Below are 27,279 nucleotides of genomic sequence, written 5' to 3' on the forward strand. Positions count from 1 at the left end.
GCATTTAGAGAGCACTGAGGGCGGGCATCAATGGAGCAAGCTAGTGAAACCTTGCACGAGCAAAAGAGAAGGTCTGCGCACATCCAAAAGCGTATTTTAAATGCAAAATTGATTTTCGTGCACTCTAAATAATTTTTTTCCTTGCGAAACGAATATTTTCTCCACAAAACTCAGATCGCACTGAATTGTGGCAGAGATCTAAACTTATAGTATGTTGGTTCATCCCAGTGACTCAGATCTTTTGAATCAGTTCACTAAAACATTAATTCACGGAACCTTTTTTGCAGGTTACGCCAGTAGGTGGCAGCTGTTGTGTTATTATGAGTCGTTAAAGGGTTAGTTCAAACAAAAATGTAAATTCTGTCATTAATTACTCACCTTCATGTCGTTCCAAACCCCTAAGACCTTCGTTCATCTTCGGAACACAAATTAAGATATTTTTGATGGAATCTGAGAGCTTGTGCGCGCTGTCTACGGAACGTAAACAACGCTGATTATGTTCAGTAGACAGCGCGTGCGCATGCCGAACTGAACGTAAACAACACTCATTACGTCGATTACGTTCTGGGGTACTCTCCAAAATAGTGTAAGGCGGCAAGGGAGAAGAAATGCGGAATAAATTGTTATTATTGTTTTCTTTTTGCACACAAAGTATTCTCGTAGCTTTGTAAAATTACGGGTGAACCCCTGATGTCGCTTGGACTATTTTATCGATGTCCTTGCTACGTTTCTGTGCGTTGATCGTGGTATCATTGCAGTCTACGGGAGGGTCAGAGAGCTCTCGGATTCCATCAAAAATATCTTAATTTGTGTTCCGAAGATGAACAGGGGTCTTACGGGTTGAGGGTGAGTAATGACAGAATTTTCATTTTTGGGTGAACTGTCCTTTTAAATCACTCACTCGAATGATTCTTTAAGTTTTGTACAAACATCATGAAATGTTAATTGACAGTTCAAGCTCGAAAACTATTGGCTCGCACAAGCTTTGAAGACAGGATAGTCAGGCGCTTCTAAAAGGACTGAGCGAAAGACAAATGTGAATCAGTGGATGAACAATGATAACGATTCGTTCAAAACATCGAAAGAATGATTTAATATTTTCAATGATACATTTTTGTTCATATTTACAGTCATTAATAGCCTACCTTATGTAGCTACGCCCCTTTTTATTTCCACATCGTGAAGGTAAGGTCGTAATTATATTTGGTCTATGTGACATTAATATTGACAAATCATTGTCGATAAACTTCATTTTCCCATTCGGACAACTTGTCACATGTAGTGAGACAAAAAAATGCAATCATTTGTTAAATAAACTATGCTCTGTAAACAAAATGTTAGGGTTCGTATCTATACATAAATTAACAAAAATAGTAAAAATATTAACTTTTTCAGTCAGCTGAATTGATAAAATACTGTACATCTGCATGTCGTGCAATCAAAACTGCTCACAGATGTATTAATGTGCATCATCCACAAGAGGGACTCATTACCTCATTATCATTTTTCATGAAAAGGCCCATGCTGAGCAGTCTACATTATTTTTTATTTATTTTTTCAAATTAAACAACAATGCATTTTTTTCTAAAACACAGAATGCTGCAGGCCTATATATTTTCCATGTTTGCATACAAAACAACACACTGTACAAAAAGTTAGAGAACAGAGAATACCATCCTTTAGAATATTGACAGGAATAACTGTACACACTACAATATGAACATGAAAAATAGGCCCATAAAGTATTTGGACACTTAATCCAAATGTAATGTATTAAATAAAATGTATTGAATTCAATAAAATATTAAACCAGATATCATCTCCTTGACACTAGTGTAGAGTTATTTTCAGAACCTCACCATTTTTTGAATTTGGTTTAAGTAATAGCAAAAGTAAATAATAGGTGCATTTGTAATGGATGTACAATATGAAGTCATTACATATAATTTATCACATTAACTATGGACTTGTTTCTCTAACATTTGTCAACCAGGTTCCACAATACTTTTTGTCTTTACTTTGAACCATATGTTATTGTATCATTTAAAAACCTAAACTTTGTATACTATAAAATGTTTTGCAATGACTTTAATACATTTTAAGTGTCCAAATTTCAGGGTAACTGTAGATTTTACATGTAATCAAAATGATCTATCTATAATGATCTAAATGTTGTCATTTAAAAAATGCAGGGACAGAATACATATATTAATGTAACAAGATACACCCATGTCCTTAATCTCTCAATTATGAAAGAGGCTTGACCCAAACACAACCCCAATCACACAAGTCAGCACAAACATAATCCAGAAGATGACAGCCAGAACCTGAACGCACATCACGGTATTCTTGTGTCTCCTCAGAACCTCAATTTCTCGGAGCAGCACCCTAGGTGGGTTTACCAATTCTGTGCCTTCTCCCATCTGCTCCACTCTCAGACTAACAGTGGGCAGGATTATGAATCGGGTATCCCTCTCCCCCAGAGATAGCACCAAGCGCTGGGTCACCGTGGCCAGCCGGGCAGACACCGACGCAGGCAGATGAAAGGCTACGGGAGGCAACTGGGAAAGAATCCGTGAGTTGCAAGGGAGAGAGTATGCATCACCACACTGTAGCGGGGTGGAGTGGCGGCACAGGGGGCAGGAGATTGAGGGGGCGCTGTTGGGGTCGGGCGGGTGCAAAGGAGTGAGCTGGATTTTGCAGAGACATTCCGTGCAGAAGACGTGAAGGCATTCTAGCATGCGTGGGAGTTTGGAGTCCTGGTCGTACTCCTGATAGCAAACTGGACACTCCACCTCCGGAGACTCTGAAGGCACCTCAGTTTGTGCAGGTATTGGTCGAGTCTCTGCCATGATGGAGGTAACTGAGATGCCACAGAGAATATGGCTTTTAATCTTCAGTAGGGACTTCCAGAGTCGTGCTCTTCTGAAGTAACCGAGAAAAAATAAAGGTTGATCATGTTTAATTATGTCTCATCTAGGAAACAGTGATGCCACAGATGGCCACAAAAATGAGATTAAGGTGTTTGCATTATTTCAAAGAAACAGTTCACACAAAAAAATGAAAATTTACTGAAAACATACTCTCCCACAGGTCATCAAATATGAGTTTGTTTCTTCATCAGAACAGATTTGGAGAAATATCTTTATATGCATATTTATATGCAAAATGGTAAAACTTGGAATATTTGTTCAACCGTTATCTGCCATTACATCACTTGCTCACCAATGGATCATCTGTAGTGAATGGGTGCCGTCAGAATGAGAGTTCACACAGCCGAGAAAAACATCCCAATAATCCACAAGTAATCCTCATAACTTTAGTCAACCAATTAACATCTTCGTAAGTGAAAAGCTGTGTGTTTGTAATAAACAAATCCATCATTAATGTGTTTTCACTTTAAAGCATCTTCTGGCCAAAATACAGTCCATAATCCATAATAACGCTTCCTCAAGACTATCCCCTGTTGTCCTCTCACATCAAAATCCACAGGCATATTTATTTAGAACTGTTTTCGCTTGTAAAATGTGCTTGATCTGTGCATATTTCTCTCATGATTCAGACAAGACAACTTTTTCACTGGAGAAACCAATATTATGGATAAGAGACTCTTATTTTAGCTGCTTAATGATAACAATTTCTTAATTTATTTCTTAATTACAAACACACAGCTTTTCACTTCACAAGATGTTAACTCATGTCATGTGAAGTACTTGTGATGTTTTAATCAGCTGTTTGGACTCTCATTCTGACGGCACCCCTTCACTACAGAGGATCCATTTGTTGAGCAAGTGATGTCAAAGCAAATAACTGTTCAACACAAATTCCAACTTTTATGTGCTGTATGTCCTTAACCATTTTACATGGTCAATATGTGAGGATTTCCAGTCAGGATTTAGACCGTATCATAGTACTGAGACTGCTCTCATTAGAGTTACAAATTACCTGCTCTTATCATCTGATCGTGGTTGTATCTCTCTATTAGTGCTACTGGATCTTAGTGCTGCGTTCGACACTATTGACCACAACATTCTTTTGAATAGACTAGAAAACTTTGTTGGCATTAGTGGAAGTGCATTAGCATGGTTCAAATCGTACTTATCTGACCACCATCAATTCATAGCAGTGAATGAAGAGGCATTATATCGATCACAAGTGCAGTATGGAGTACCTCAAGGCTCAGTACTAGGGCCGTTACTTTTCACGCTTTACATGTTACCCTTGGGAGATATCATCTGGAAACACGGTGTTAGTTTTCACTGTTATGCTGATGATACTCAGCTCTATATTTCGTCGCGGCCCGGCAAAACATACCAATTTGAAAAACTAGCGGAATGCATAGTCGATATATAAAAAAAACTGGATGACGAGTAATTTCTTACTGCTAAATTCTGAAAAAACAGAGGTGTTAATTATTGGGCCTAAAACCTCCGCAAACCTAGAACACCGTCTAAAACTTGATGGCTGCTCTGTCAATTCTTCGTCATCAGTTAGGAACCTAGGTGTGCTATTTGAGAACAATAGAATATCAAAATCAACTGCAGCGGCAGATCCTTTTACTACTTAGCGCCCAAACTCTGGAATAACCTACCTAACATTGTTCGGGAGGCAGACACACTCTGTCAGTGTAAATCAAGATTAAAGACCCATCTCTTTAACCTGGCTTACACAACACACTAAAACATTTCTAATATTCAAATCCGTTAAAGGATTTTTAGGCTGCATTAATTAGGACAACCGGAACTGGGAACACTTCCCATAACACCCGATGTACTTGCTACATCGTTAGAAGAATAGAAGAATGGCATCTACGCTAATATTAGTCAGTTTCTCTCTTACTCCAAGATCACTGTAGCCACCAGATCCAGTTTGTAGCCAGCTCAGATGGTGGATCAGCACCTAGAGATGACTTCTACAGCCCTGAATGTCAGCGGAGATCAGGACAACTAGATGAGCCACAAAGACAGATCCCCAGTGAGGACCTTGTCTCCTAGACGGCCACCGGGACAAGACCACAGGAACCAGTTGAGTCCTCTGCACAATGTGACTTTACTGCAGCCTGAAACGTCTGGCCAGAGGAGAACTGGCCCCCCGACTGAGCCTGGTTTCTCCCAACGTTTTTTCTCCATTCGGTCACCGATGGAGTTGTGGTTCCTTGCCGCTGTCGCCTCTGGCTTGCTTAGTTGGGGACACTTAATTTGCAGCGATACCATTGACTTGATTGCAAATGATTGCAAGGATACTATTTAAACTGAACTGAGCTGGATGATGACATCACTGAATTCAATGATGAACTGCCTTTAACTGAAAATTGAGTGTTTACTATTGTCATTCTGCATTATTGACACTATTTTCCTAATTAATGCTGTACAGTTGCTTTGACAACCCGTATCGTTAAAAGTGCTATATAAATAAAGGTGACTTGACATATAAATATGCATATAATTATGAAACACTACTTTGTATTTGCCAGATCCTGCTTAATCAGGTCTCATCTAGTTTATAAATAAGCGGAACTGACCCAGTTTCACAAGCTACTCTCGCAATTCCGGTGTATGAAATCACTAAAATATTGAGAAACCGGGTCTTGGCACAACACCAAAATATCAACAAAAACTCCCCGAAAAGTCACATAGATCTTGTGATAATGATTAGTAAATGTATGTATACACCTGCATATAAAATGAGCCACTTTTGGCTTGTAAACAACACAATTTTATGATGATTTCATCAGATTTGGCTTTCATCTGCACGTGTTTTAGTCTCAAAAGCTTTGTATTTACAATTTTCATTAATTGGGTAAGAAATATGTACAAATTTATGATAACTGCACATACAAAAAAAAGGTCCAAATACAGCAGGGTTTATTAAGACTCTTTACTTCTAATAAACCCTGCGGTCTGTTTTCTTATTAGGGTTGCAGTTTCAATCCAACTCTCGAGTGGGCATAGTCAAAGCAACCATCACTCACAGGAGGGGCTGCCTAGCAATGCAGGTCTCTATAGAATTAGTGGCAATATTTAGTGTAAGAGTGCAAACTTGGACTTTAACTTTTATTAAAATATAAGCAGTGCAGATCTTAATATGCAAAATTGTTTGTTTATAAGTTAGTCATTTGTAGTGTCAATTTGCAAATGTAACCGAAATATGCTACATAACATTAAACAAAGCCACAACATCTGGTCATGCGAGTTACACAATGATATAATTGTTTTCAGGAAGAATGCATGTAGTTATATTGTGAAAATCTTTCATAAACAATCTACACTTTAATATTTATGTAATAAATGGAAAGGAAATAGAAATGACAAGTAAATATATTCATATATCTGGGAACTCTGTATTTGCATACGACGGCTTATCATTGCTGTTATTCAGAGAACCAGAGCTGGGTGTTCTATTAGCACCACAGTTTATAGTGTGTGAAAGAAGGATGAAAGAATCACTCACCGTTCCAGTCCTGCTGTTTTTCTTTCAAGGTGAAATGCTCTGTGCCCGTTCAAACGTGAGCGCCGGGTCCATGCTGGGTCAGTTTGTCACAGGTGAGAAGTTTGGGGGAAAAACTGTTGACTAAGCTCTGTCACCATTTAACACTGTCTGTTTATACCCTGCACATGTTTTTGTACGTTTACCTCGGTCTCTTTCTTTCAGTCTCTTCCCTCCCCTGATGTCATGCTATGTATGGCTGGGGTGGGTGCTGCTTCACTGACATTTATCATCAAGAGATGGCTTGGTTACTAGGAGAGGGAACAGCACAAGAGCTATTGTTGCTACAGAATGCTTTCATTGATGTGTCTCGCTGCACTGTTATTTAACTTGTTAATTAGCAAAATTGGACTTTTACTTTTTTATTTGATACAGTACAGTGTTGTGTAAAACTTCATGTACACAAGGCTAATATGGTTAAACTAACAATTCTAAATAAAATGGACGTTAACTGAAATTTAATATGAAAACTTTAATTTCAGCTAGTTGCAAAGGCAACGTTTCTCATTTAGTTTAGCTTTAAATATCAAAAGAAATTAAACAATTTTAAACATTTTGTATGTGCAGTTATCATAATTTAAAATGAAAGTTAAAAGCATACAACAAAATTATTAAAACTAACTAATTTCAAATGAAAAAAATATATACAACATTTAAAATAGTAAACCATAATAGTATATCAATAATCATTAAATAACTACACTCCATAAAATTCACGTGTCAAAAATAAAGCAATATAATTTAATTTATTATGCAAATGTTCATTTTCAAAATTCACAATTTTCAAAAAAAATGGAAATTCTGTCATGCCTTTTTTTTTTATTCTAAAGAGCATATGAAAAATGTCCCAGTGTTTTTTTTTGTTTTTAGTTTTTTTTACCTTCTTAAAAATATTCTTTTCTCAGAAAAAAAAGTCAGTCTCACAAGTTAGAACACCATGAGGGTGATCATTGGCTGAACTATTATTTTAAGCATGAAAGAACATGGTACCATCATGCCAAAATTAAAAGATTAATGTTTATGTGTCTGGAAAGCCATTTAAAATTCAGTTCTAAATACTGTTCAAATACAGTTTGGGCATTATTATGCCAAGAAACAGAGAGAGAGAGAGAAAAAAAAAGACAAAACATTTCATACACTCTTAAAAATAAAGGTGCTTCAAAAGGTTCTTCAAGCGATGCCATAGAAGAACCATTTTTGGTTCCACAAAGAACCATTCAGTCAAAGGTTCTTTAAAGAACCATCTCTTTCTTACCTTTTTATAATCTGAAGAACCTTTTTTCACCACAAAGAAGCTTTTGTGAAACAGAAAGGTTCTTCAGATGTTAAAGGTTCTTTATGGAACCGTTTAGACAAAAAGGTTCTTCTATGGCATCGTGAAGCACCTTTATTTTTAAGAGTGTAGAATGTACTTCCTTTTCCACAGACACATAATATCTGGCACTGAAATGACAACTGTAACAATCCATGGGACATGACCAACTGGCTTTTTGGTATTGTTGCAAAAAATTGGTATTTGGTATTGTTTACAGTAAGTAAATGATTAAGAGCTGTTTGTTCCATTTATAACTGACGAGACTGCGGTCATGGGTCATGTTTTGTAGTGAGTGGTTTACCAGCACGTTGATCATGTCTGGCAGCGACATCCTAAGCCAACCTTTTTTTCCCCCTTTCATTGTCGACTTTATTTCTCAACTTCCTCTTGTTCACATATAAAACATCAGGACTTACAGAATTTACTGGGTAGAAACACAACAATTACATCCTGTTAGGCATTTCTACAACATTATAAAGTGATATTCATATTACTATTATTACATACATGTATACACACACACATATGAAAAGTTCAGATGCAAAGCCTCTAAGTGCCATTTGAAATTTTTTTCAAATGTTTTTTTAATCAGGCTCCTATATGTAATAGGTTCTTTTCACTGCCATTAAAGTGAAATAACTGGACATAAACATGAGAAAAAATTTCAGACGGCACTTATACATGATACACTCTATACATGCTCTGCTCTAAACACAAAAGTATCAGATAACAGAGTAAACAAGTGTGTGTTCTTAAGAAGAAAGTTCAAAAAGTTACGAGAGACACAAGAGAATGCGGGAAGCACTCAGAGCAAAGGTCAACCGGCTACAGCCAGTTTAGAATCAGCGCGGCACACCTAAGACCAAGTAAGGGAATGACGGGGAGGGAGAAAACAGGAGGCGAGAGCATTCTGGGAAATCTCAGTGGGGTAGAGTGGTTTTGTTTGGATTAGGCTAATAAGGTGCAGCACAGCTCGGGTGTATTGTATTTCCCTTGCTGTAATCACTGTTTATTTTTATAAAAGTCGTTTCCTCCACACCTACAATAGAAAAACCCTGAGGCACTCAGTGTTTCAAAAAGGCATGGATTCCGGTAAGCTAGAAAAAGGGTCATTGTAAAATATGTAATTTTTTCACAGGCTTACTGTACAAATATCAAGCAAAACAAAAAAAGTTATTCTGAGTTTGACAAGTTTTAATGTCAACCTAAATCTTAAAACACACCAAATTCCCCAAAAAACATTGTTTACTTAGAATTTATTAAATATTTCATTTCTGTTACTGCATTGTTAAAGGGCTCATGGACTGTTTTTTTTAGTACTGTTCTCTAAGGTACACTTATAATGTTATCAAGATTTTTTTACATCAAAAAACAATTTAGAATAGGCTTTTTTTATGTCCCGTTTTTACTCCTCATAAATTTGCTCCGTTTTAATAGGTCGAACTGTACCTTTTGTAAACGAATCTGCAGTAAAATTAAGCGAACAAAGGACCAAGTTCTTACTGACGCAGTCTGGAACTTCATTAAAAATAAACTTCATCCACTCTTTCCTAATGTTGGGATCAGAAGGAAGGCAATGCAGAGATGTACAGCATCTTGTTGTCTTTATCTTTAGATTTCTGCCTCTCTCGTTATTTACACTACATGCACGAATCGGTGGGTGGGGCTAAACAGGCAGTGACGTAGAAGCAGGCTTGATCGTCTTCTGCGAAGGCGGGGTTTAGCCACACTATTACATCATAAAGTGGTACATTCCGCAACCTGTCTTTCTATGGCAAGCCGTTTTGACTTTTATTCATTCTCAGGATATGAATTCTTGATATCAACAATTCAATTTTTACTAGTTAAAATGTTAATTCTTGATATCAGGAATTAGATCTCTACTAGTAACAATTGCCATTTTTGATATCAGCAATTACATTTCCACTAGTAACAATGTTAATTCTTGATATCAACAATTCAATTTTCACTAGTAAAAACTATAATTCTTGATATCTGTAATTGTATTTCCACTATTAAATGTCACCATAGGCTGCCATTCAAAATCAATTGTTGATATCAAGAATTAATAAGTTGAAATTCCAATTTCACATATCAGAAATACAATTCTTACTAGTAAAAACCTTTATTTTTGATATCAGTAATCACGTGGTTACTAGTACAGACATCTATTCTTGATATCAACAATTTAATTGTCACTAGTGACAATGTTCATTTCTGATATCTGAACATGTATTTCTGATATCAACAATTGGGAGGGTAATTTCTGATATCTAAAATGACTTGTTTCTAGTAAATCACATTCATGATATCAGAAATGAACATTGTCACTAGTGACAATTAAATTGTTGATATCAAGAATAGACGTCTGTACTAGTAACCACGTGATTACTGATATCAAAAATAAAGGTTTTTACTAGTAAGAATTGTATTTCTGATATGTGAAACTAGAATTTCAACTTATTAATTCTTGATATCAACAATTGATTTTGAATGGCAGCCTATGGTGACATTTAATAGTGGAAATACAATTACAGATATCAAGAATTATAGTTTTTACTAGTGAAAATTGAGTTGATATCAAGAATTCATATCCCGAGAATGAATAAAAGTCAAAACGGCTTGCCATAGTCTTTCTAGCAGATTGGCTTCAATATAAGCCGTTTTTAGACTAAAAAGGAAAGTTATTTTGAGTTCTTGCATGATATTTTTTTATTGTAGGCCTACAATGACCTCTTATGTGTCAAAAGAGCAAGGGAATTTTGTTTTCTCAGTTCATGACCCCTTTAAAAACAGGAGTGAATTCAAATAAACCGGGCGTTATTTGACTCCGATTTACCGTAATAGCCCTGCATATCAGTAAAGTCAATGACACCCACGCACAGGTTTCATTTTTTCCTAAATCTAAAATACTTGGCAAAATCAGTGCATGGGGAATTCCTGCTTTGGTTTTCCCCATACAAACATTTACTATATCTATAACATGGTTACACCTTTTTTTTTTTTTTTAAGTACAAAAGTAGGCTACAGTAAGACACGTACGCCAGTATGACGTAACTTCTGGCTCTGTTTAGTCATGCATGACATCACCGTGTTTACAGACGATGACATCACTTGTTTAAAAATGCTAGTCCTCCAGCTACAGTCAGTTTGGCCGAGAACGAAAGGAAACCGAAACGCCTCCCCCCTACGTACTTTCATCCGAGCCGCCTTTACCAACTAGGTATATAAGACTCCTCAGCATGAAGCACCGGCACTTTACTACCAACCTTAAGAGTGCGCAACAAGAGAGAAGCAAACAAACAACAGGACAACATGTTTCCAGAAACGGAGTGCGGAATCTGCTACCGAACTTACAACCTCAGTCGGCGGTGTCCTCGACAGCTGTGCTGCAAACACACGTTTTGCGAGAGCTGCCTGGTGACGCTCCGGCGGTCCGCGGAGAGCCCTGAACCCCGGATAATGTGTCCGCTGTGCCGTCACTCCACGCCGCTGTCGGAGGCGAGAATCCAAGAGACCCTGCCGGTAGATGAGGACATGTTTGAGCGGCTTGTAACCGAGGGCTGCGCGGAGGAATGTGCGGAAGACGACGAAGACACCGAGGAGCCCAAACGGGACACGGTCACCCCACCAAAAGAAGACGTTTCACCCCCGCAAAGATCGCGTAAAAGACGCCTGGTGAAATGCTTCAATCGCCTGTGCCAGAAATTCACCGGGGATGTACGGAGAAGTGAGTAGCCTATTCCACCCCGTGTCAACTAGCATGTGCGTTTGAATGGCTTTCAATTAAGTTAATTAAGAACTAATTAACACGTGTCATTTGTGTTTTCAGATTGTATGACTGATGAAGACTTGAGGGACCTGGCAATGATGTCCTGCTACATGATGTGAAAGACAAGATTTCAAGTTCTTCACGAAGTGTCGCCAAAAGATGTAACCACACACGATTTAAGGGAGCAGATGTAATCATTTAAGGATCATCTATTGAAAACCACTGGTTTACTGCTGAACTGAACGTTTGGGTGGATGTGTCCCCTCCAGTGTTTGAGGGTGTCACGGCCCTGCCTCGAGGTTATGGATGGCAGTCCAACCTATGGATGACATGTGTTTGTGTGCTGAAGCTGTGGGATGTCAGCACATGGGACGCACAAGAGGACTGTTTGCTGTTGGGCGTGACTCATCGCCATAAAGATGTAGGGTTGTTCCAGAGAAACACATCAACAAAAACATGTCTTTTTTTTATGAACCACAATGCCTTATAGATTATTTTCTTTTAGGCCATTATATTTTTGGTGCTGTTTCTTTTCTGTTACAAAATCATGGAGACTATACTCACCCAGTTTCTCCTTTTTAAATTATTGTAACTTAATGATTTTGAAGAATTTCTATGAAATATACTTGTATTTATTCTGTCTATTAAGTTGAATTATAAGGAGTTTTTCAGTGTTGCATTTGTATCAAATGAAAGAGCCCTAATTATATGTCTTTTCAAGATCACGTGTGTATTTTTTTAAGAAGAGCATATAGAACTAGAAGCTAAAGTTCAAACACAAACTTTGATGTTGGCTTGGCAAAACCAGCCTCGGCAGCCTTGGGCTAAACAAGCCCGAGTACTTGTGTGTCCGGCGTTCTTGAGCTGCCCCGGTGCAAAAAACGTACAACAGTATTTTTCTATGGACCCTTGCTATTTTCTATTCTAATAAAAATCATAGGCTATGACAGCAGCTTCGACAGAGTTGGCTAGCTGGATGCCCTGCACATTTTGTATGTCTCCCTCAATTATCACACCTGATTCAACTCATCAGTTCATTAGTGGAGACTGCAAGACCTGAAGTGGGTGTGTCAGATATAGGGAGACATACAAAACATACAGTGCTGGGGCTACTTCATGGAGAGGTTTGAGAACCCATGGGCTAGGCCAGGGTTCCTCAAATCTTACACTGGAGGGCCAATGCGCTGCAGAGTTTAGCTCCAACCCTGATCTAACTCACCTACCTGTGATTTTCTAATGATCCCAAAGACATTGATTAACATGCTCAGGTGTGTTTGATTAGGGTTAGAGCTAAACTCTGCAGGAAAGTCTAATAAAAATCATAGGCTATGACAGCAGCTTCGACAGAGTTGGCTAGCTGGATGCCCTGCACATTTTGTATGTCTCCCTCATCTATCACACCTGTTTCAACTCATCAGTTCATTAGTGGAGACTGCAAGACCTGAAGTGGGTGTGTCAGATATAGGGAGACATACAAAACATACAGTGCTGGGGCTACTTCATGGAGAGGTTTGAGAACCCATGGGCTAGGCCAGGGTTCCTCAAATCTTACACTGGAGGGCCAATGCGCTGCAGAGTTTAGCTCCAACCCTGATCTAACTCACCTACCTGTGATTTTCTAATGATCCCAAAGACATTGATTAACATGCTCAGGTGTGTTTGATTAGGGTTAGAGCTAAACTCTGCAGGAAAGTGGATCTCGTGGGCCAGATTTGAGGATTCTTGGGCTAGGCTATGACAACAGCTTTAACAGAGTTGGCTAGCTGGATGCGAAATAAGTCATGCCTTTTATTTTTTTCCCTGTTTGGTATTTCAAAGTCCTGTCACCGAAGCGTTGTGGGCAACGACACAGAAGGTAACTGAAACAATGCGGTTTAATTCAAGGCGATCGTTAGGGGTACAAGCACAATGGTTTATGTTGATGATGCTGTTACACAATGGACGTGTCTCTTCAAGTAAATTATGAGGCCTTATGTGAGTCCTATTATATGCACAATATGAAAATAGATAACTAATGTAGTGTCCCTTCTTCACTTTTTCAGTAATGTCTGACAACTTGAGAAATATATTGTCAATACCATTACAATTAAGATAAAAAAAGTAATGGTCTATCAGTATTTAGGAGATTACAGTTTTTGCATACTTAATATTGGGCTTTATTAAAGGTTATGAAAATATAATGAATTCATATGCATTTTTATTCAGTCACTTAAATGACACATTTCCAAAGTCTTTGAACAGATCTTGAAGGATTTGCTATCCTGTGGCTCCCTCGTGTGGACAGCATTATCTTTATGGCCCTCATTTCTGAGCCACATTAAGATTTAATGGCTATTTTTTTTGAATGATTAGGAAAATGTAATGATTACTTTACCGATAACATACCCACATTAAACTCAAATTCACTAATTCTGTATCTTATTTCATGCTTTAAGAGTTAATAATCAATCATGCTTAAAATATCAGATAAAAATGTGTCACTTGTCAAATGGTTATTTAACAATTATAATATATAAACAATATAATGATTAACAGTTGTTGTGTTCATAATATTTTCTATAGACCCTTCTTCTTTTTGTTTTTTATTTAATCACTTAAATGAAACCTTTTCAAAGTCTGAACTGAGATCTTGAAGGATTTGTTATCCTGTGGCTCTCTCGTGTGGACATCATTAGCATTATGGCCTTCATCTCTGAGCCACATTACAATTAATTGGTCAATATTTTTTGAATGATTACAAATGTTTTATGATTAGTTTACTTATAATATAATATTATAATTTTAAGCAGTAATGATTGATTATTATGTGACTTGTTAAATGGTTATTTAACAATTATAATATATAAACAATATAATGATGAAAACAGGACAACAGTTATCGCTTCATGATATTTTTATAGACACTTGTTATTTTGTATTGTATTGAAGAAGGGTTTTATGACAACAAAAATTGTCATGGCTAAAAATTAAACTAATTTAATTCATATTGTTTTTCAATAGGTCAAGCACCTTTTCATAAATATGGCTGATTCCAAGGTTTTTTTTAGGATTTACATTTCAAATTCAAAAGTAAAAGTCAAGTAGCTACTTCAGGCATTTTAAGCAGCTTGGTAATATTCTAACAAGCAAGTTTATTGTGGAAATAAAAGTGTAGATACCAGTTAAATTGTGCCATAAACAAATTGCAAACAATAGTATAAAAGAGCAGGTTATTAGGGGTTTAAATCCAGAAATGGAAAAATCAAATGTAAAATAACATGTCATAGTTTATTAAATATAGATTAATTCTTGTTAGAGCAAAAATAAATAAATACATCCATACAAAAAAGCAGCCAAGATGAATGATTTTCTGGTTTTTATGGATGAGCATTGACGACAGAAAGCAGCTGGTAAAAGCGGTTTTATTTTTTTTCTCAACAGTTTATATTCACGTGAGACATAAACGACTATTTTCGATGATATTCGCCAAGCTATCATGTATTTTGAAATAATCTTGTATGTGATTGTCCGTTGTAGAGCTGAGAAGCCAGAATCAATGTGCTGCGGAGCACTTATAAGCACTTATTTGACCTCTATGATATGTTCTTCTAATAGTATTATCTTCATTCACTTAAGTGTTGTAATATACAATATATTTATTCAATTTAATACAAATTTACACATGTAAATGATGTAGTTCCTGAATGTAGCCTTTTTGTCCATTTAAGTGCTTAATATGTTTTTGCAGTTATATTCTGAGTGTTTTTTCACAAGTCTTTAAGACATGCAACTAAAGAAGTTTAATGAGGATGCTGCAGGCTCCCAAACACCTGAATTTAGCTCTTGTTGTGTTCTAATGGGTGGATTGCATGCAATCGCTGGAATATTTTATTTTAAAAGGCTCTCAAACAAGTGCAAATGCAGTAGTTTTTTTATGAGCATGTATGGACTGCACTGGCTGATAGTTCTCTCGTCTTTCACACTGTTCTCTGGCCAGACAGTCATTATTAATGAGCCCTGAGCTGGTAATGATCAGATATGTTGTGTAGCTTGTCCGTGTGAATGAAATTGATGTATTTATTTGTATTTTTAAAGGGGTAGTTGACTTTTTTTTTTTTTTTTTTTCTAGGCTTGATTGTGTTTATGGGGTGCAGTCTAATATGTGTTAATGCTTCGTTTTTTTTAAAAACGCATTATTTTTCACATAATTTACCATTATTGTACACCACTCTGTCCCTTCTCTGATAAACACCCCAATGAGTTCCTGTTTTTATGAAGCCCCTCCCTCAGAAATACACGATGGGCTCTGATTGGTTAGCTAGTCCAGTGTGTTGTGATTGGCTAAACCGCCAGTGCTCGTCTAATCGTCACGCCCCTCAGCTCAGTGCATGCATGTTGTGTTGTAAACAATGGCATCATCAATATTGCTTATCATTTTGAGCCCGATTGAGACGCAGAGAAGACAGAATCACGATTCATATATTAATAGATTTGTTCGTGCACCCCTAGTTTTGATGGCATGGCAACAACTCTTCCTCTTCTCTAAAGCAGCGCAACATGACCTCACCCCCTTTGTTGCATGTTCCCGGGGGCGGGTTTATGTAAATTTATAGGGAAGAAGCTTGTTGTAGTCCCTACCAGCCGTAATAGGCATTAAACTGGCATAATTTTAAAAGACATTATCTCCGTTTGCATTGAACTTTCAGTGTCGTAACTTTGCAGATATTGTTTATGATCAAACAGCAACATTACTAACTAATGTTAAAAAAGTGAAATCGCAATCAACCACCCCTTTAACCGATTTTAAAGTGAAACTGAGTAAGAGGAGTTATACGACTCCTCCCTCTAGAGAAGGGGAATTGCTCCTCTAGAGGCATTAGTCCTTAAAACATGTCTCAATACTATCTGAGGTAAGCATTCAGGCCTTCAATTTAGCAATACCATTCCATACATTTTATTCCATTTTAGTAATCATTTATTGTAATTTTAAAACTGACAATTTTTTTTATAGACTGGCTTTGGTTGGCTTGACTCTTTCTGTTGTGGGATGTTTGCCTAAAGTGTCAATAGGTAAGATGTAGTTTTTAGTCTATAAATATTTAGAACAGCTGCATGTGACAAAAGTAGTCAAAACTGTATTATTGTCCTTCGGGTGTTTTTCATATATATTGCATAATGTGTACAAATAAACGGGCTTTAAATTTGCTGCCGTATGCATTTATAAAATAACTAAATATATTGTTGGTTCGTCACCAATGCCTTTAGGACAGGGCTGTCCAAACTCGGCCCTGGAGGGCCGGTGTCCTGCAGAGTTGAGCTCCAACCCTAATTAAACACACCTGAAGCAACTAATCGAGCTCTTACTAGGCATAGAAACTTCCAGTCAGGTGTGTTGAGGCAAGTTGGAGCTAAACTCTGCAAGACACTGGCCCTCCAGGACCGAGTTTGGACAGCCCTGCATTAGATGTCATGGATGATTCAAAGCTCAAAATACAAGTGCTGAAAAGTTTCAAAAGTGTTAATCCACCCATTTAAAATCCAATAAGAGGCAGTCTTCAAAGGAACAATTGAACAGCAAATATCAGCTTCCGTGGATCAGCTCTGCCTCATACAACCAGAGAAATGATTTCAATGCAAAAAAAATCCAAGCTTCAGCCCCACTGACACAAGAGCTTCTGCAGATGTTATCTATTCAGTCCCAAATAATATCCAGTCCAATATCAATATCAGATATAATCCTGTTGAATTAGCAAGCGCCAAATTTAATGATGAAACCGATGCCAAAAGAACCTATGATTTCCAAACAGTCCAACAGGAACAAAATCCCTTACACTTTAATGGGAGCCAAATGAGCTCTAGTGATATTAATTTGGCCCCAAGGCTGGTGAGGAAAAAAGGTGGAATGCATAGATCAGGCTCATTTGGATATCAACATATTTCTAAATCAGAAATGCACTCAGACAGTTCACGACCATTAGGACTCAATGAACCTTATTTGAGGGAAAATATTCCAACCATTTATATGTCTAGAAGCTCAACTGTGAACCATAATATCAGGCACAAAAGTGATGGAAACATGCTGCTGGAATATTTTCTTCAAAGCAATGGCCAGAATCAAAAAGTGCTGAGGAGAGTTGTACCGGCAAATACATCTCCCTCTATTGTAACAGCAAATCAACAAAAGAGCCAACCATTGCCAGAAGCTTTTTCTGCTGGGACTGGAATTTCACAAATTTATTACGAGAATATGAGGGACGTAGCCCTTTCCAAGGTGTTTAAACCTCCGACAATCCCAACACCAATATCTCCTTCATTTAAGAGATCAAATTCAAATAGAGGTCATAGCATCCTTCCATTAAAAAAATCTTAGATCTTTTCTTCTCAGCATGATCACATCAAGCTGTCGAATTCTGAAAGGTTTGCCAATCCAAAAGCAAATCTGCAAAGCATTTTTGAATATGGAAATACAAAATCAGCCGCGAGCAGCTACACTCTCAAGAACATTCAGTTGACACAAAATGGTTAACAAAGAAGTCAGAATGTTGTGCCCATTCAAACCTTTCACAATCAAAAGAATTATGATAATTTGGCTACAGGTATATCTGCCATCAGGCCTTCAGTGACCAATAATGCCCGCTCTTACTTCCTATCAGATGAAAACAGTGGCATCCAGATGTCCGCGCTACTCAAACGGTCGAAACAAAACACAGACTTGAGCCCAAGAATGCAGTTCGCAAAGAACACCATGTTATTTTCAGAACGTGATAAAAATATTAATCTACCAGACCCAACAAATCATTAATTGAGGAAGCCAAGTCAGCATAACACCCAAAATAGGACACATCTGAATTCCTTCGGCCAAAGCACTGTACAATCGTTATCCATTAAACATTATCCTGTGCCAAGTCTTGTGCTAGGTAACACAATGAAGAGTCACGTCCACAGCGTTAGTCCATCTGTGTCTGGCACTCAGGGCGCATCTAAAAATTCAGATACGTCTAGTAGCCGAAACGGACCATATTATCTAACTTCTAAAAAGCTGTATGCTTTTAAAGGTTTCACATTTGTCCCTACATTGCAGACATCTCTACAAAAATCAGAAATGCACTCTGGCCAAAAGCCCTTCTTAAAGTCTTCATCTAATGTGCAATATGCCCCTGCTCGTCCACATACCGCCCAAAATGCACTCGCTCAAAAACCCTTGATGCGTGAGAGCTACGAAAAAACACTTTTCCAGTTCAAGGACATTGAATCAAGCCAAGAAAAACAACCTTATTGGGATCAGACAGATTCTTTTGATAATGGACCTCAACGTGAAACCATCTCTTCTACTGAAGGTGCAAGTAACCCGATGTCTGATGCTCTAAAGCACCATGTTGTTAGAGGTCAAGCTGTAGCAATGAAAACATCTCAAATACTACAAATAATGGAGCTGTTGACGAAGTTCAGTCTAAAACATCTCAGAGGTGGACTTCAAGTAGGCTTACTTCAGCACAGCCCACTAAATCTAACCAAGATGAATTCCCAACAGTGAGATTCTCAAATGGCAGTTTTGTTGGATCCAACTTAAATAGCATCCATAAAATCTAGCAACAGTCCCACATCAGAGCTTTTTCTTCCAATTCATAAGTCTTCTCTTATGAACAAAGTGACTGGGTATCCTCAAATACGCAATGCTGTAATCCAGCCACTTCGCAGGTATAGCTTGAAGGAACATGAAGATGTGTTAAATCCAACAAAGGAAATTAAAGACAGAAACTCTGCTGGAGTAACACGGTCAAATACTGAAAATTATAGTCCCATAAGATTGAGACCGACCAGCAGCGTTGTGATTGGTAGGCAAGCTGAAGACAGTTCAAACCACCAGAACATCTATGCCATCCCAACCTCTCAATCTGCAATTTATAGATCTGCTGTCGTTAATAGTCATAAAACGAATAGCTCTGCAAAGCTCACTTTCCAGTCACCTATGCACAGATCTGCTATGAAACCTTCTGGCAAAGCTAACATCCTTCAAGCTAATGCAGCTTCAGACTGGAGGAACAAAACGTCTCATATCTCAGAAGCAGATATTAGCCTTAGTGCTGTCAGTGTGTACCAGGCTTTAAGACCCACAAGCAGCTTTGCAGTCGGAAAGTACATTAATACATTTGATAAAACCTCACCCAAATCCAACCTTAACATGTCTTCAACAAAATCAGGCCTAAACCATTATAAACCAGTTCGGTTTTCAGATATAGCGGGTAGCGCCTCCTTCACCGACATCAAACCACATTCTGCTGACACCAAGGCGAAGGAAGAAGTGGATCTCGAAAGTGATCAAAACAGTACTAATTCAACATCAGTGATGGAGGAAAGTTTTAAAGTGCTGGTTTTTGACCGTTCCTCTATGACAGGGTTCCTCAAATCTTGCCCTGGAGGTCCAATGCGCTGCAGAGTTTAGCTCCAACCCTGATCAAATTCAGCTACCTGTGATTTTCTAATGATCCTGAAGACATTGATTAGCATGCTCAGGTGTGTTTGATTAGGGTTAGAGCTAAACTCTGCAGGAAAGTGGATCTCATGGGCCAGATTTGAGGATCCCTGCTCTATGGATGAAAGTGCAATGGATTTAAGTGTCCCTGAGCTTATGCCAGCAGCTGCTATAGACTTCACCACACAATCTCAGCTGTCATTTACAGAAGAACATGTGCGACCTCAACCAACTGTCTATTCCTCTGAGTCACAGCTGGATCCTGGGAATTATACCACACCTACAGCAGAGGATATTGATCCATTTTATGTGGGAACATTGATACCCAATACCACTTTGCAGGACAAAATGACCTCCGGTTGAGATCTGCCTCTTCAAATTTTCTGTTGTATGCACTCCAAAGGTAGCCGTCATTAACAAGACAAACTGCAATGTGAGGTGTTTTTCCTCTTCTGTTGGTAGATGGCCCCAGATCTGTCCTCCCATTAATTTGCATTAAATTTGTGAGTTCTGAGTTTCTTAGTTTGTTCTTTACTTCCCCCTGATAGTCATGATTGAAGAAAGAAAAAAATGTGGATGATATTAACCATTTTTTTCCCCAGCAATATATTAAGATGTCTTATATCAAACCGAATTTTAATACAGTAAACCTTGCATCCAAATGTAGCTTTTTGTTATTGAACACAAATCATGAAATTAGTTTACTGATGTGAGGATGGGTTCATAAATGTGAGCACACTTTGTTTCCTTCTTGCTGATTATTTTTTCTCGATAGATTAGTCTCCTAAGTCCATGGATTTGAATCGAGTTTGCTGGAAATGTCACTGACAAACTATGACTTAATTATTCAGGCCAATAGAAAGCTATTTAAAACTTAATCACTTAATTTTTTTCCCCTGAAATATGCAGACATTTTAACTTTAGGTCATTCCTGTTGTGCAGTAACTTTTTTTTAAACTCTGGAACTTTTAAGATAATTCATATTGAGTTGTAAATTAAGGAAGTATTTATATAAAAGTGAATACCAGACTTTAAAAAATAAGCTCTGGTTAAAATCAGGGACTCAAACTTTATTTATTATAATTTGACTATTTACACAGTGCCAAGAAAAAGAACAGGACAGAAATAAGGACCACCTTAACAATACCCAAGAGTTAGTTTATGAGTTTGTTTTTAACTGACAATGTCGTCAACTTGGTTAACTGTGATAAAACATATAAAACAGAATCAATCAGAATTTATTGCTAAAACTTACGTGTGTGTGTGCTGTTGTTTTCCCACCAAAACACTTCCTGTGGTTTGATGTCACTGAGATGTCATTTGAGACTGGTCTTTTTTTGTTTAAAGAGAAATTAAGTACAGGCTATATTCCCGAGCGAACATGTTTTGTTGAAACGTATGGATAAAAGAAAAGAATAAACAAATAGCAACATCCGCTTCAAGTGGAATTATTTAAAATTCACTACCCCATTCACTTAATTGTGATAAAAGACAACTTAATAAAAATAATAATGATGATAATAATCTTTATTTTCTATAGCGCCTTTAAATGTTACTTCTCAAAGCGCTTTACATAAATAAAACATCAAAATACACCATATGAAAATAAGCAAAGAAAAAAAAGGAAACATGCATTCAAAACTTAAAAATAGAAATGATATAAAATGAATGTAAAAATTCAAGTAAAAGCTATGCTAAATAAATGAGTTAAGGCGAGATTTAAAAATGTTAAGAGAATTCGCCTGCCTTATTTCAATAGGAAGGGAATTCCATAGTTTTAGAGCTAGACGAAGAAAAAGCCCCATCACCCATCGATCTTAGACGGGTAGACGGAACAATTAACTTGGGGTATATGGAGTTAAAACCTCTGACAAATATTGGGGTTCCAAACCATGCCCAGCCTTGTAACCAGTGTTGGGGTAACGCATTACAAGTAACGCGAGTTACGTAATCGGATTACTTTTTTCAAGTAACTAGTAAAGTAACGCATTACCTTTTTAAATTTACAAGAATATATCTGAGTTACTTTTTCAAAAAAGTAACTCCAGTTACTTTGTTTTCCCATTTATTGACTGACGGCTCTCCTGTCCCCATATTGGGAGAAATCGGGAGTACAGAGGCGTTGTGTGCGCTGTGTGAACATGATGCTACTGTAGTTCTAGACTAAATGTGAATGTGCATTAATTCATCCCACTCACAAAAAACTGATTTAGTATTCATCAAAATGAATTCAAACAGTGAAATGCAAACTCAGATTAATTATTCAGGCCAATAGAAAGCTATTTAAAACTTAATCACTTAATTTTTTTCCCCTGAAATATGCAGACATTTTAACTTTAGGTCATTCCTGTTGTGCAGTAACTTTTTTTTAAACTCTGGAACTTTTAAGATAATTCATATTGAGTTGTAAATTAAGGAAGTATTTATATAAAAGTGAATACCAGACTTTAAAAAATAAGCTCTGGTTAAAATCAGGGACTCAAACTTTATTTATTATAATTTGACTATTTACACAGTGCCAAGAAAAAGAACAGGACAGAAATAAGGACCACCTTAACAATACCCAAGAGTTAGTTTATGAGTTTGTTTTTAACTGACAATGTCGTCAACTTGGTTAACTGTGATAAAACATATAAAACAGAATCAATCAGAATTTATTGCTAAAACTTACGTGTGTGTGTGCTGTTGTTTTCCCACCAAAACACTTCCTGTGGTTTGATGTCACTGAGATGTCATTTGAGACTGGTCTTTTTTTGTTTAAAGAGAAATTAAGTACAGGCTATATTCCCGAGCGAACATGTTTTGTTGAAACGTATGGATAAAAGAAAAGAATAAACAAATAGCAACATCCGCTTCAAGTGGAATTATTTAAAATTCACTACCCCATTCACTTAATTGTGATAAAAGACAACTTAATAAAAATAATAATGATGATAATAATCTTTATTTTCTATAGCGCCTTTAAATGTTACTTCTCAAAGCGCTTTACATAAATAAAACATCAAAATACACCATATGAAAATAAGCAAAGAAAAAAAAGGAAACATGCATTCAAAACTTAAAAATAGAAATGATATAAAATGAATGTAAAAGCTATGCTAAATAAATGAGTTAAGGCGAGATTTAAAAATGTTAAGAGAATTCGCCTGCCTTATTTCAATAGGAAGGGAATTCCATAGTTTTAGAGCTAGACGAAGAAAAAGCCCCATCACCCATCGATCTTAGACGGGTAGACGGAACAATTAACTTGGGGTATATGGAGTTAAAACCTCTGACAAATATTGGGGTTCCAAACCATGCACAGCCTTGTAACCAGTGTTGGGGTAACGCATTACAAGTAACGCGAGTTACGTAATCGGATTACTTTTTTCAAGTAACTAGTAAAGTAACGCATTACCTTTTTAAATTTACAAGAAAATATCTGAGTTACTTTTTCAAAAAAGTAACTCCAGTTACTTTGTTTTCCCATTTATTGACTGACGGCTCTCCTGTCCCCATATTGGGAGAAATCGGGAGTACAGAGGCGTTGTGTGCGCTGTGTGAACATGATGCTACTGTAGTTCTAGACTAAATGTGAATGTGCATTAATTCATCCCACTCACAAAAAACTGATTTAGTATTCATCAAAATGAATTCAAACAGTGAAATGCAAACTCAGAATATGACGCAAACCTGCAATAATTAAATATGTTAAATAACACAAATGCATCTAATCCCATTTTATTAACCAATGTCTTTGCTGCTGACCTTTGATGATCCAGTTCAACCGTACTAAGCAAAAATTACTTTAGATAAACTAACAATTGTGCTTCATTGTTTTTTTTTTTTATTGCTGAAGAGTTTCTTCTCCTGCGTTCTACTGTACAGACGTGAATTTACTTTTCATTCAGCCTGAGGTTTATTCATTACACTTTTTGGTGTGAAAGAGCTTTTATATTAGCTATAAATAGAACTTCTTATGTTAAAAACAATCAAGCCCTGCTCATATTTAAAAAGTAATGCGAAAGTAATGTAATGCATTACTTGCCATAAAAAGTAACTAAGTAACGTAATTAGTTACTTTTTTAGGGGGTAACGCAATATTGTAATGCATTACTTTTAAAAGTAACTTTCTCCAACACTGCTTGTAAGCGAGCATCAGAATTTTAAAATCAACCCTAAACCTAACAGGAAGCCAATGCAAAGACTCCAAGATAGGAGTGATATGATCCCTTATTCGTGTTCTAGTTAGGATTCTAGCTGCAGAATTTTGCACGGCCTGCAATTTGTTATATATAGAACTTATAGATTTTTATTAAGACACACGATGATGACACGAGAATAAGATAAATAAGCACTTGAACAAAGTCAAGAAATGGTAGAGCCTATCAAAACGAAATAATTAGACTTTTTAACGCTTTTAACCAGGTTATGTCAACAATACGTTAGGAAGGTCGATCCAAAGTATTTTCACAGTGCGTTTTCCACAGATGACCTCCAGATGGAGTGTGTGCTCTGTCAGAATGACCTCAAAGGGTTCTTCGAGTGCATTGTGGAGTTATTTTGTTCTTTAATTAGGACTGAACTGCCAAAAGAACCTAGCTGAAAAGGCATGTGTATTTGCGCAAGCGTGCAATGTTATTACTCTGAACCGCTTTGCAAATAGCCTAGCAGGACTACTTTAACCGAGTGTATTAAAAACTACAAAATTTTAAATGACTTTATTCATAATTTTGCAAGGGTATTACTCACTTGAATGAATCGCCATGTTGAACAAAATCAAAATGTTTTCTGATCAAAAACATCATAATCATTAATGACAGTTAGAGTCTTGCTGCTACAATGGCGTACTATCAAAGCCGTAACCGCCACATTTGTAAGAATGACCCTTAACCTTTTCCCAATTGATGGGCCTATGCAAAAAATCCCCTTGTCTACGCCCCGTCCACACTGACCCAGCATGAGGCAAGGACACAGAAAAAAAACAGGGGCTTTCTGTCAATCATGACTACATACATTGTACAAAGGATTACCACACTTCCCCATAGAAATGCTTTGAAAATGGAACATTCCACTTCCAAGAAAGCTGTAAAATGTTAATATTTTTTAACAATTTTCCATTTGCAGTTTAGTTTAACAAGTAGCCTAAAGGTGGACCAAAAGACAACAATACTGAAAAATGCCTGTGTCTGCGTGAACACGTTGAATTCTGTCGTTTTTTCACCCAAGTCTCCATGTTTCCCTCCCTCTTTCTCTCTCGGCTGCGGGGGAATTCTGTAGCATGTGTCTATGGGTTCTCAGGCAGCTCTAGGGGAAAATAAAATATAGAGGCCCCGCAGTGACGTGACCCCTCCCCGCTCTGCTATTCACACTCTGTACAGCTAGTCTAGGGTGCTGCTAGGGTACAGGGAGCCTTTTTGTTCGGATGTGAAGCCAACTTCTGATAGCTTCAGTCTCAAGCATTCAGACAGAACCTCCAAATCTCATCTGAGCTTCAAAAGAAACCTCAGTTTGACTCAGTCACTCTGTCTAGGCCAGATTCACTGGCACATAAACATACTAAATATGGCCACATTTCTCGGGAGAATGGGAAATGGGGAGAGCCTACATGGAGTGAAAGAAACTGGCAAGAGAAAAGGGTTCGAAAGAAAGCTGTTTTTGTTTAGGGATAATGAAAGGGTATTAAAATGCATTAAAACATAATTACCCTCCATGCTGTGGGCGACGAGTACACACAGCAAAACTACTGTTCCCCATCGACCTGCGTCTGCTGAACTTTGGTTGGACCTTCCACTCAAACGAAACGACTGAGCAATCAATGAGGCTTGTGGATTAAACTCATTACTGACTACAACTGTGCCACATTTAAATCTGTGAGGACAGGAGAGGGCTGTAAGAAAGAACACATTCAGAATTAGCTTGTGATAACCAAGACTAGTATTGTGTCACTCATCATGTGCACATATTCCCTGAACTTCCTGCCTTGCTGCGCCAAAAGGGAAGTAATAAAGCAGGAAGACTTCCTGCTGTATCGCTCCGCTGTAAGAGTGTATTTTGGCTGTTAGCAGCCATATAAATATTATAAGGTGAAAGTAACTTATTTGAGGCAGAACAATACTGGTTTAGGACAAGTAATAATTTGAAATAAATAATGTCTGCTGTGTATTTTAACAGCATTTCTTGATTCTATTAGTGTAAGATTACACGAACAAAGTGATTAGCATATTTATCTGTACCTACAGTTAAACTTGTATATATTCTGAACATTTTGTGATGTATTTCGTAAGTACTGTTAATAGTACTGTTATTTGAAACTTTCTATTTATAAAATCATTCAAATTTTTTTTTTACGAAAAAAAATGAAGCACAACTGTTTTCAACATTGATAATAATATTAATATTAGAATATTAATGTATTCTGTAGGATGACATTGAAAACTGGAGCAATGATAATCTGAAAATTCAGCTTTGCATCACAGGAATAAATTAAATAAATTTAAGGAATAAACTGAATGGAAGACAATGTCAATATTATCTCTAAATGATTTAATAAAAGCTTATGTCTTTGCTCACAACCACTAGAATATGGAAAGAACTTTTACTGTACCTTCTGATTATTTTTGTCTTGTTTTTCAGTGCAAATGTCTAAAGATTCTTAAATCAAGATATATTTACAAATAAGTCTTGTTTTGAGAAATTGATCAAGTTTTTTGTTGTTGATGTTCTAAGCATAAACATTTTTGTTCAGTTTTTCAGAGAATAAAACTTTTTATGTTCCATTTGCATTTAAGTAAATACATTTTCATTTAAGGATGTTGAGATGTTTGTACTGGAAAACCAAAATATTTAGGAAGATACTATTTTTTGCAGTGCTTGCAACATTTAATGCCATGACTTTTGAGTTTCTCTCAGATTTAAAGGGGTCATATGATGCGATTTCAATTTTTCCTTTCTCTTTGGAGTGTTACAAGCTCTTGGTGCATAAAGAAGATCTGTAAAGTTGCAAAGACTAAAGTCTCAAATCCAAAGAGATATTCTTTATAAAAGTTAAGAGTCAGCCACGCCTACCTAAAACGGCTCGTTCTAACACGCCCCCACATGTCTACATCACTATGTGGAAATATTACTATAAATACGCTGTGTTTCAGTGTGAAAGCAAAAGCACTTTATTTGGCCTTCCGGAAGTAGATGTAATTAGGAATCATTGGTTAAGATTTATTTACAACAGAACAGCACAACCCAGATGTTCAAATTTGTGCAACGCATTTTATGGAC

General features: G+C 37.0%; 2 protein-coding genes, 1 long non-coding RNA gene and 1 pseudogene across 3 annotated transcripts; 2 read left to right on the plus strand and 2 right to left on the minus strand.

Moving 5' to 3' along the window:
* Nucleotides 1–2,243: 2,243 nt before the first annotated feature.
* On the minus strand, nucleotides 2,244–8,132 carry LOC107597079 (uncharacterized). The gene is made up of 3 exons (XM_016287991.1): nucleotides 8,057–8,132; nucleotides 6,451–6,523; nucleotides 2,244–2,925 (listed from the first exon to the last, which is right to left on the minus strand). Exons 1-3 carry the CDS (start codon nucleotides 8,130–8,132, stop codon nucleotides 2,244–2,246), a joined length of 831 nt encoding a protein of 276 aa, XP_016143477.1.
* On the minus strand, nucleotides 6,478–8,305 carry LOC107597063 (uncharacterized). Its single transcript, XR_001610430.1, has 3 exons — nucleotides 8,103–8,305; nucleotides 6,633–6,737; nucleotides 6,478–6,523 (listed from the first exon to the last, which is right to left on the minus strand). It is a non-coding gene; the product is annotated as an uncharacterized lncRNA (long non-coding RNA).
* A 2,539-nt stretch (nucleotides 8,306–10,844) lies between these two features.
* On the plus strand, nucleotides 10,845–12,299 carry LOC107597061 (E3 ubiquitin-protein ligase RNF182-like). The gene is made up of 2 exons (XM_016287973.1): nucleotides 10,845–11,531; nucleotides 11,634–12,299. The coding sequence occupies exons 1-2, from the start codon at nucleotides 11,117–11,119 to the stop codon at nucleotides 11,690–11,692; spliced, it is 474 nt and encodes a 157-aa protein (XP_016143459.1). The 5' UTR covers nucleotides 10,845–11,116; the 3' UTR covers nucleotides 11,693–12,299.
* Nucleotides 12,300–17,799: 5,500 nt separating this feature from the next.
* Nucleotides 17,800–19,610, plus strand: LOC107597080 (uncharacterized; annotated as a pseudogene).
* The last annotated feature ends 7,669 nt before the right edge of the window (nucleotides 19,611–27,279 follow it).

Source organism: Sinocyclocheilus grahami, unplaced genomic scaffold (assembly GCF_001515645.1).
Source record: "Sinocyclocheilus grahami isolate Dianchi unplaced genomic scaffold, SAMN03320097.WGS_v1.1 scaffold227.1, whole genome shotgun sequence".
NCBI lineage: Eukaryota > Metazoa > Chordata > Actinopteri > Cypriniformes > Cyprinidae > Sinocyclocheilus > Sinocyclocheilus grahami.